This window comes from Capsicum annuum, chromosome 10 (genome assembly GCF_002878395.1).
Source record: "Capsicum annuum cultivar UCD-10X-F1 chromosome 10, UCD10Xv1.1, whole genome shotgun sequence".
NCBI classification, from domain to species: Eukaryota; Viridiplantae; Streptophyta; class Magnoliopsida; order Solanales; family Solanaceae; genus Capsicum; species Capsicum annuum.
Window position 1 is genome coordinate 216,252,503 of NC_061120.1, and position 10,163 is coordinate 216,262,665.

General features: G+C 34.2%; 1 protein-coding gene and 1 long non-coding RNA gene across 2 annotated transcripts; both read left to right on the forward strand.

Annotated features, from left to right (window-relative positions):
- The first annotated feature begins 2,548 nt into the window (after positions 1 to 2,548).
- On the forward strand, positions 2,549 to 6,580 carry LOC107843763 (tubulin beta-5 chain). The gene is made up of 4 exons (XM_016688154.2): positions 2,549 to 2,826; positions 4,127 to 4,525; positions 4,621 to 4,890; positions 5,677 to 6,580. Exons 2-4 carry the CDS (start codon positions 4,132 to 4,134, stop codon positions 6,354 to 6,356), a joined length of 1,344 nt encoding a protein of 447 aa, XP_016543640.1. The 5' UTR covers positions 2,549 to 2,826; positions 4,127 to 4,131; the 3' UTR covers positions 6,357 to 6,580.
- A 2,060-nt stretch (positions 6,581 to 8,640) lies between these two features.
- Positions 8,641 to 9,800, forward strand: LOC124887658. Its single transcript, XR_007045498.1, has 2 exons — positions 8,641 to 9,178; positions 9,421 to 9,800. It is a non-coding gene; the product is annotated as an uncharacterized LOC124887658 (long non-coding RNA).
- The last annotated feature ends 363 nt before the right edge of the window (positions 9,801 to 10,163 follow it).

Here is a 10,163-nt window from a genome sequence, read left to right on the forward strand (position 1 = left end):
CCACAGTAGAACTTATCAAAAATCAATAAAAATTCACTCATATTTTATGTGTTCTTATTACAACGTCTTTTAATGAAAAAATTTTTAAAAAATTTATGACAAGACCTTATATAAATATGCATATGTAGTTTTATGTTCTAATTTTTACTTGTAGCTATTACATGACTTCTTTTTAGAAATTATTGAAAATTAACTAACATGATTGGAGCAATTTTGAAAACTATAACTTGATCATATAACATAAAACAACCAGAAAATTAATACTATAATATAAGTTCTTATTAAATATCAACCAACCCCAATCATGTCACACCTCCAAGGGGTCGTTTGGTTTGTCAAATAGCAACTAGATTAATAATTCAAAAATTAATTATGCCTGAACTAATTACATTAACATATTTCTTGTCGAGTGTAATTGTTTATTGTTTCTGCTTCTTTGAGGTAGCGGTATGGTCTGCGTACATCTTACCTTCCCTAGACCTCACTTTGTGGGAATACACTGATTTGTTATTGTTGTTGTATTTGTTTATTGTATTGAGAATAACATAGATTGCATTATCAACAATAATATTGAATAGAGTGTAGAAGTATAAAACAAGTGTATGATGGCATTAATATCAATGATGAAGTCCAAATATGAAGATGTCATGAGCACACAAAGATGTCATAGATATTCAATATCTATCAACGTATAAGACATAATGTTAAATATAAAATAATATAATTTTTCGTTAAAGAAAATTCAAACGAACGTCATTCATCTTACTTGACTTCCGATCTTGATAAATATCATGATTTATTATGTATAAATAATATTGATACTAATTATACTTAGTACAACAAGCCAAACGAATCCTAGTTTTCGCAAAATGAAACTGCCGACTATAGGAGGACATCCAAGTAATTTCACAAACAAAGGACATAATCGTCATTAAAATATCTCCAACTATTATATTTTAATTTTTACCTATAATTCAAATCTCACCATTACAGATCTCATCATAGCCGTAGATTTCTCCATCAAAGGGGTCCACATTATAAATTAGAGCCCTTGATCTTTCCCTCTTACTCATATAAAATTGGATTAAAAAACACACTTAAATTTTTTATTTTTAAGTTTCATATCCAAACCATCAAGAGTGTGAAAAATACATCTAAACTATTACTCATTAGTTTGAAAAACACATCCTACAATAAATAAAAATCAATTAAAAATATTTAAAAAATGAAAAAAATAATGTATTAACAAAAAAAATAAAAATATATCACGTGAATTAATTTTTAATGCTAGACACACTTAAAGAGTTTGTAAGCAAATATTCTATTTTATCGGCTTTTAGGTGTGTTTATCAAATTAATAAGTGCTAATAATTTAAATATATTTTTTAAAGTAAAAGTGATAATTTAGGTATATTTTTCACACTTTTCATTAGTTTTGGTGGGAAACTCAAAAGAGGACGATTAGGTATGTTTTTAATACTTTATGAAATTCTCTTCTTAGCCTTCACTTCTCTCCCCCTCCCCCCTCCCCCGCTATACTTCTACTCTCTTGATCAAGGAATTAGCTTTCATAGACTCCACTTTATAAGATTAAATTAAGCATATTGTTATTGTAAAGGTAAAGTATTGAGAGTTAAACAAAATTATTTCAAGTAAAAATGTATTGTTATTTCGAAACAAAGTACCTAACAAAAATAAATATCATCATATGATCAACGATAATAATAATATATCCAGTAAAATTTTAACAGTGAGTCTTGAAGAAGATAAAGTGTATGCATGTCTTATCATTATCTCAAGAAGGTAGAAAGTCTGTTTTTCAAAAACTTTCGGTTCAAGTGTAGCAAATTCAGATACAAAAAAGAGGAACACAATGAAGATAAATATGATCACACGAAACTGTGCGGAATTTACTATACAAACAGTAATCCGCAGCAAATTTATGCAATGAAAACACAATAAACGACAACAAAGACAAATATCTATGGCTAAACCTTACACTATCATACTACGATTAGTGCACGACAACATTCTTACCCAACTAACCTTCTACTTTAATGCACATCCTCCACATACGTCATACCCTGTTTAATCACCTATCTTTAATGCTTCTTTGGTCTATCTCTACCCTTCTTCGTACCCTCTATATCCAACCTTTGCACCTCCTCACCGGGTGTCTGACCCTCGCCTCATTACATGTCTAAATAATCTCAGTCTCACTTTCCTTATCTTATCCATTACAGAGGTCACTCTCACTTTGTCTCGAATGACCTTATTTCTGATTCAATCATATTTTTAATATACGCACATATCCATCTCAACATTTTCATTTCTGCCATATGTATCTTTGATACATGAAAATTTTTAATTGGCCAACACTTCACCCTATACATTAATATTCGTCGAATCACCACTCTATAAAACTTAATTTTAAATTTTAATGATATCTTTTTATTAATATATTTGTTGTATTCTCATAGAAAATGGAGTATAGAGAGAGGCACATGGTAAGTAAAATAGGTAATCTAGGAGGACATCCAAATAATATCACATAACAAAGGACATAATCGTCACTAAAATATCTCCCAACAATTATATGTTACCTATAATTCAAATCTCACCATATTAGATCTCATCATAACCGTCGATTTCTCCATCAATGGGGTCCACATTACAAATTACAGCCCTTGATCTTTCCCTGTTACTCATATAAAATTCTCTCTTTAGCATTCCCTTCCCTCACCCCCCACACTCTCCATACTACTACTCTCTCGATCGAGTGAGTAGTTCCACTTCACACTTCCGTTTTCTTCCTGATTTTTTAAGGTATATTTTCTGTTTATTGTTTGCAGATCTATGAATTTTGAATTGCATTTGAAATTTTTGATTATTTTAATGATTTATATTGTGATTAGTGATTTTTTTGTCATTTCCATGTCTATCTGATGATTTTATGTTTATTGTTTGCTGATCTGTGATATTTTGAATTGCATTTGTAATTTTTGATACTTTTTGAATTTTTAATGATTTTTGTGAATTTTTTTTAATGATTTATATTGTGATTAGTGCTTTTTTGCCATTTTAAAATGATTTTTTGGTCATTTTCCTTGACTATTTAATGATTTTATGTTTATTGTTTGCTGATCTATGATATTTTGAAATGCAATTGTAGTTTTTGATCATTTTCATTGTGATTAATGATTTTTTGCTATCTTAAAATGTTTTATTTTATTTTTCTAATTTTTAGATCTATAATGTCTTATTGTGATTTTTTGAATTGTATTTGTGGTTTTTGATGATTTTTATTGTGATTAATGATTTTATGCTATCTTAAAATGAATTTGCTGTTGTATATTATGTCCATTTAATGATTTTCTGTTTATTGTTTGCAGATGTATGATTTATTTTAATTGCATTTGTGATTTTTGTTGATTTTTATTGTGATTAATGAATGATTTTGCTATGTTAAAATGATTTTTTTTTCTCATTTTCCTTGTGTACTTTGTGAAAATCCTGCACGTATGATTATATTCTTAGATCTATGATATCTTATTGTGATTTTTTGGATTGCATTTGTAATTCAAAAATCTCCTGCATTCAATTAAAATTTTAGATCTCTAATGTCTTATTGTGATTTATTGACTTGCATGTGTAATTCAAAAAATACTCCGTGTACAATAATAATTAGATCTATAATTTCTTATTCTGATTGATTGAATTGCATTTGTTATTCTGATGATTTTTATTGTGAGAGTTCACTGTTTGTTAGATCAAATTTCGTAGATTTGTTGTATTTTTGCTTAGGATATACCGTAGTTAGTTGATTTATGGAGATCTGTGTAAAGTGTGCGTTGTATAGATATTTGTGTGAATAACGTACTTGATTTTATTGAATGTTGGTTTGGATCAACATTTCGTAGCAATATTGATGCTATTTAAACACACATATTGCCTCAAGCTGGAATAGTTATATAGGGAAGTTTATAATTCAATTGGTGAATGTCATAGCGATCTATTTAATTTTGTGAAAATCAGATATATTTGATTGTGAATCATGAATTTTATAATTTATGTAGTGGTTTTTAATATAAGAGAAGAATAACTTGGAACATCTTGATAATTTCAGGAAAGATGAGAGAAATCCTTCACATCCAAGGTGGACAATGTGGAAACCAGATCGGATCAAAGTTCTGGGAAGTTGTATGTGATGAGCATGGAATTGATCCTACCGGACGCTATGTTGGAACCTCAGATCTTCAATTGGAACGTGTCAACGTGTATTACAATGAAGCCTCGTGTGGGAGGTTTGTTCCCCGTGCAGTGCTTATGGATCTCGAGCCTGGCACAATGGACAGTGTGAGAACTGGCCCTTATGGTCAGATATTTAGGCCTGATAACTTTGTTTTCGGTCAGTCAGGTGCTGGAAACAATTGGGCTAAGGGTCATTACACTGAGGGTGCAGAGCTTATTGACTCTGTTCTTGATGTCGTCAGAAAGGAGGCCGAGAATTGTGACTGTCTTCAAGGTAAACTTATGGATTTGAGTAGTGTTTCTTAGTCGACAGCATCATCACCGTGCTTAATTTGGGCCATTATTGATACATTGTTCTACTCTTTCCAGGTTTTCAAGTGTGCCATTCACTTGGTGGAGGAACAGGTTCCGGAATGGGAACTTTGCTTATCTCCAAAATCAGGGAGGAATACCCTGACCGCATGATGCTCACATTCTCTGTGTTCCCATCACCAAAGGTTTCAGATACAGTGGTTGAGCCATATAATGCTACCCTTTCGGTGCATCAGCTTGTTGAAAATGCTGATGAGTGTATGGTGCTTGACAATGAAGCTCTGTATGACATCTGTTTCAGGACTCTCAAGCTTACCACACCCAGCTGTGAGTATATGTTATCCAAATTGATGCAATCTACTTTTTTGTCTATGTGCTATGACTATCAGTGTATAGATTGAACCTTCGTTTTTATCCTTTTTAAACTTGTGATAATGCAGCCTTCAAAAATAATATCTGGTTATAAAGTGAACAGCCTTTCTACTTCTCCGGAGGTAGTGGTATGGACTGCGTACATCTTACCTTCCCCAGACCCCACTATGTGGGAATACATTGGGTTTGTTGTTGTTGTTGTTGTTGTTATAAAGTGACATCTCTAGATGTACTCTGTAGGCTGGCTATCAGCTCGTCTCTAAGTTGGTGTAAAATGGTTCTATCAGTAATCAATGATTCATGTTGTAGGATTACTGGCTTGAGCAAAAATAACGAAATTCCTGACTACCCTAGATTTCCTTTACCTGTGGTCCTCACTCACAATGGGCTGTTCATTTGTTACAAATCATGGTCCCTACTATTTATTTCATTTCACTTTCTTTAATAAGGTAGATAAGCTGGTTATTTGGCCATTTTAGCAACATGTGCATGCATGTGTAGGTAGGTATTAAGCTAATCATTTAATGTGTATGTGGGAGTGTATATCTAGCAATTCAGTTAGTCCCTGTATTGCCTGAAACATCATGCATAAAGTCGCTCTGGAATAAAATTTAAATCAAACTACTCTAGTTTTTGGATGCTTGCTTATTTCTTTCTTACTTCCGAACCTTTTAGAGTTATGATAGGTTTTCTGCCTATGTTTTCTAACACTAGCTAAAATTTTTTGATATCATGTTGCAGTTGGTGATTTGAACCACTTGATTTCTGCTACAATGAGTGGGGTTACTTGCTGCCTCCGGTTCCCGGGGCAATTGAACTCTGATCTTAGGAAGCTTGCTGTTAACCTGATCCCTTTCCCTCGTCTACACTTCTTCATGGTTGGATTTGCTCCTCTCACTTCTCGTGGTTCACAGCAATACCGTGCACTTACAGTCCCAGAGCTGACCCAGCAAATGTGGGATGCTAAGAACATGATGTGTGCTGCTGATCCACGTCATGGTCGCTACCTTACTGCCTCAGCCATGTTCAGGGGTAAAATGAGCACTAAGGAAGTTGACGAGCAGATGATTAATGTTCAGAACAAGAACTCATCTTACTTTGTTGAATGGATTCCAAACAATGTGAAATCCAGTGTCTGTGACATCCCGCCTAGAGGTCTCTCAATGGCATCCACCTTCATTGGAAACTCAACTTCCATTCAGGAAATGTTTAGGAGGGTGAGCGAGCAGTTTACTGCTATGTTCCGTAGAAAGGCTTTCTTGCATTGGTACACAGGTGAAGGAATGGACGAAATGGAGTTCACAGAAGCTGAAAGCAACATGAACGATCTCGTGTCTGAGTATCAGCAATACCAAGATGCCACTGCTGATGAAGAAGGTGAATACGAGGATGAGGAGTATGATGGGAATGAAGAGAACTGAAGAAACACACTTATTATATATGGTTTGCAATATGTTTCTGATCTCTGCGGGTTATGAGCATTTCTTTTTCTTGTATGTTCTATATTTGTCTACACGTCGCTGTGTTAAGTCCCCTAGTTTTGTGCCCTATGTAGTTTATCAGGAGTGAATGCTGGTGTGTGAATGTGGATTTCTAGTTGTAATACTGTTACCTATCTCTGCTTAAATATTTGTTATCTTTCTTATTTCGTCGTTCATATTCTCTTTACTTTTCAACCATTTGTGTTGTGGTTACTTTAGTATTTTCTCAAAAAGTCGAGATAATTTTGTTATTCAAATGGCTTGTGGAGCCAAGTGGTGGGTTATGTTATTTATTATTGTTGTAGTGTACTGGGTATTGGTTAAAGTTGCATTATTGAGGGTCAGGTGCTCTCAGTTCCCTTGTCAAGTGAGGCATCAACATGGTTTTGCATTATTAACTACATTGCGTGCTTCACCATGTGCCTTATGATAAGGTTCCATGTGCAGTACGAAGCCATCACTTTCATAAGTTCCACATTATGCTGTTCACAGCCTAACAACAACAAAAAATCCACAATATTCCCACAAAGTGGGGTCTAGGAGGGTGGTAAGTGTGAGCAGTTCATACCACTATCTTGGAGGTGAGATGGAGAGACTGTTTCCAAACAGACCTCCGGTGTCTAGCATGAAATAATGGAGAGACTGTTTCCAAACAGGCCTCCGGTGAGCATGAAATAATACGACAAACAATAACAGACGTCGAAAGTGAGATGGAGAGACTGTTTCCAAACAGACCTCCGGTGTCTAACATGAAATAATACGACAAACGATAACACACGTCGAAACAAGCTTAGCCCTACGAACTACTAGCATGGATGCCATAATAAGAAAGTTTTATTAATTTCAAAAGTAGATTCTTACTGCAAGTAATATATCATTTGAGTAAATACTGATGAAAACGTCATTACAGAGTCAAATTTACTCGTCTTTGATTAAACTACAGTTGTTCAATGTAGGTGGTCTTTGGGTCGAACCTAACGTCATTATAGAGTCAAGTTTACTCATCTTTGATTAAACTATAGTTGTTCAATGTAGGAGGTCTATAGGTCGAATCTATCCAATTTTTACAGTACGATGATTGGTTGTTCATGGCCTAGCTTTAGGTAGCGTCTTTCTTTGGTGGTCAATATCAACACTTCTCTGGCTTGAAATTCACTCGCTTATCTGGAATGAGCTACTGAGTTGGAGTACAGGCAAGAAGGCAGAGAGTTATATATTCACTTGTGTGATTTTTTTGATTGCCTCTACATCAAACAAATTTGATTAACTAATGTGTGTATCCACGATAATCTCATCTATTTCGACGGAGAGGGGTTCACCTTCTTCTATTTCTAGGGGCAAGATATATACTCTACACTCTAGAGAGTCAAATCATACATAAATTGGAGTGACTTCACTATCTGAAGAAAGAAAGCTGCTTTGACAGGGTCGACTACCAAGGAAGGAACTCGAAGTTAAGGGTACCGTTTTATGCAAGGCAACGATAGCTGGACGAATGGAGGGTGTGTGCAATAGTTTTCTTACTTTCTCTCGATCGATTCAGCATCTATAAGTTGAGAGATAAAGAGAAAAACCTTTTCTCAAATTGGAAGATGCAACACAAATAATAACTCTATTAAAAAAAGTATATAGAAAAATTCTTCATACAAATAAGGTCACCCTAGTGAAAAAGAAAAGAAAGAGACTAAATTTCCCTAATATGTTGCATGTGGCCCTGCCTAAGTAATGTTTCTTTGGTTGAAAAATTACATATTTATTGGTAACTATAACTTTATAGCCGTGGTTTCTGGTAATTCTGGTTCTTGAACTTCCTTGTTTGTGAACTTCTATAGTGGTACTTATGACTTTTTTTTTGTTTTCATGATGCACCTTGATGAACTCAATCAATCTAGGAGGTTAACCTCGAGGAAGGAGGAAGCTAAGATCGGGGTATTAACCGAGAAAAATAGCTAAATTGAAAAGAATAAGAGAAAAGTAGAATTGTATTATGATTTCTGAATAGCTTTGAATCATTATACATGAGTATTTATCGCTACTCATTGATCGATAACCGTCTAACTAACTATTGGACTCTGCTACAGTAATTCTGTTGTCTGTTACAACAGTAAAAACAGACAACTGCTATAATACTTAACAGACTTAACTAACTTTTGAATCCTAACTGTTTTTGCTCTTCTTAACCTGCCGCACTTGTATCAGTAGAGGTAGACTGTAGTATTTATCATCTAAGCAACCCCATCTCATAAAAATCTTGTTTTTTGGTGTTTTCATCTTGGCTTTTAGCTCAATTTTCAAACGGTCCATCAATCTTAAAGTAACAAGACCAACATAAATTGACCCAAAAATAAAACAGCTCAATTGGTGACTTGAACCCACAGCTATAGGGTCAGAGGTAGATGGTACTTATCATTATCCGAGCAACCCCTCTTGTGTAACCAGGTGATTGGAAAATCCAAGATTTTGTTTAGGAAATGAGGGAAGAAGATTCCAATTGGTTTGCCAAATGGGAAGAAGAATTACCATCTCCAAAGGAACTGATGCCTTTATCCCAAACCTTAATTACTCCTAGTTTAGCCATAGCTTTTCATATTCAAAACCCCAATAGCCCAAATCCCAGAATGTCACCACTAGTTCATACTCCTCCATCAGTCGAACTCGGCTGTGTTAGGTGGCTGGGCAGATTCATCAGGAGTTGGTCCTGATGAACCTGCCGGAACCCCGAAAAGGGCTTGACTTGTGTGGAACCCACAGCTACGCAAGAGGTTTGTGGATGCAGTTGCGTTTCTGTTGGTACTTTTAAAACTGCGAATACACTTTCAAGTCCATTGCTGTTTTCAGTTCAATGTTAGTTGTATTTTTAAGAGTCAGGATTCGGTGCGTAGTGTCATCGGTGGTGAAATTTGTTCACTTAGATGAACCTTCTCCGAGTGTAGCACTGTGTTTCACTTATCAGCCTCTATAAAATTACTCTTTATCATAATAATAATGTCGACTATTGATGAAGGTGGAAGATCACACAAGTTAACTCCAACACAAGATGATACTGATGAAGATTCAAAACAACAACACAAGACTAATGATGATAATGAAGCTGATTCGATGATATTGATCATGAAGATCCAAAACTACAACACAAGAAGCATCCCTGTTATTGTCGAGGCCTCGGGTGCTTTTTTGGGTCTGATTTATTTTCTTTACCTCAAATACTACTACATCACAAGATGAGATTTCATTAAGTATTTGGCTCAGGAATATTTATATATCCACTGTTCTCCTCTTCCAAATAAAACACTAAGTCTCCTCGATCTCCATTTGTCTTTTAAACTTTTCTCTTTGAGGTTGAAACATATCAATCTTTTTGGTGTCAACACATGATGCCGCACATATTGTGTCATTTTTTCTTATTTTTGCCTTTTTTTTTTTTTTTTTCTTTTTTAATCGTTTCTCTTTTGTTCCTTTTACTAACTTTAACTTTTTGAATAAAAGAAAAATAAATATTGCGCAATGTAAGTCACTAAAACGCAAGATTCGTATTTTGATAATCATCCACCATGAAATCATGACAATATAAATGAACATTGTGCAATACTTTTACTTGTAAATTTATTATTTTCTTCATTAACCCGAGAAAAAGGACAAATTCATCAATTTCAGAGGATAATCAAAGTGGGCAAAAATTAAAAGAAGAGATTGCGAATTTGTTTCTAATTTAATTTTATGATAAAAATTAAAGGAGCAATTTCAAAA

Bases quoted from the DNA above. Each gene is read 5' to 3' on its own strand.
- LOC107843763 (XM_016688154.2), top strand. From the start codon at position 4,132: ATGAGAGAAATCCTTCACATCCAAGGTGGACAATGTGGAAACCAGATC. The intron at 4,526-4,620 runs GTAAACTTATGG...TACTCTTTCCAG, and splicing joins GAATTGTGACTGTCTTCAAG to GTTTTCAAGTGTGCCATTCA. The intron at 4,891-5,676 runs GTGAGTATATGT...ATCATGTTGCAG, and splicing joins CAAGCTTACCACACCCAGCT to TTGGTGATTTGAACCACTTG.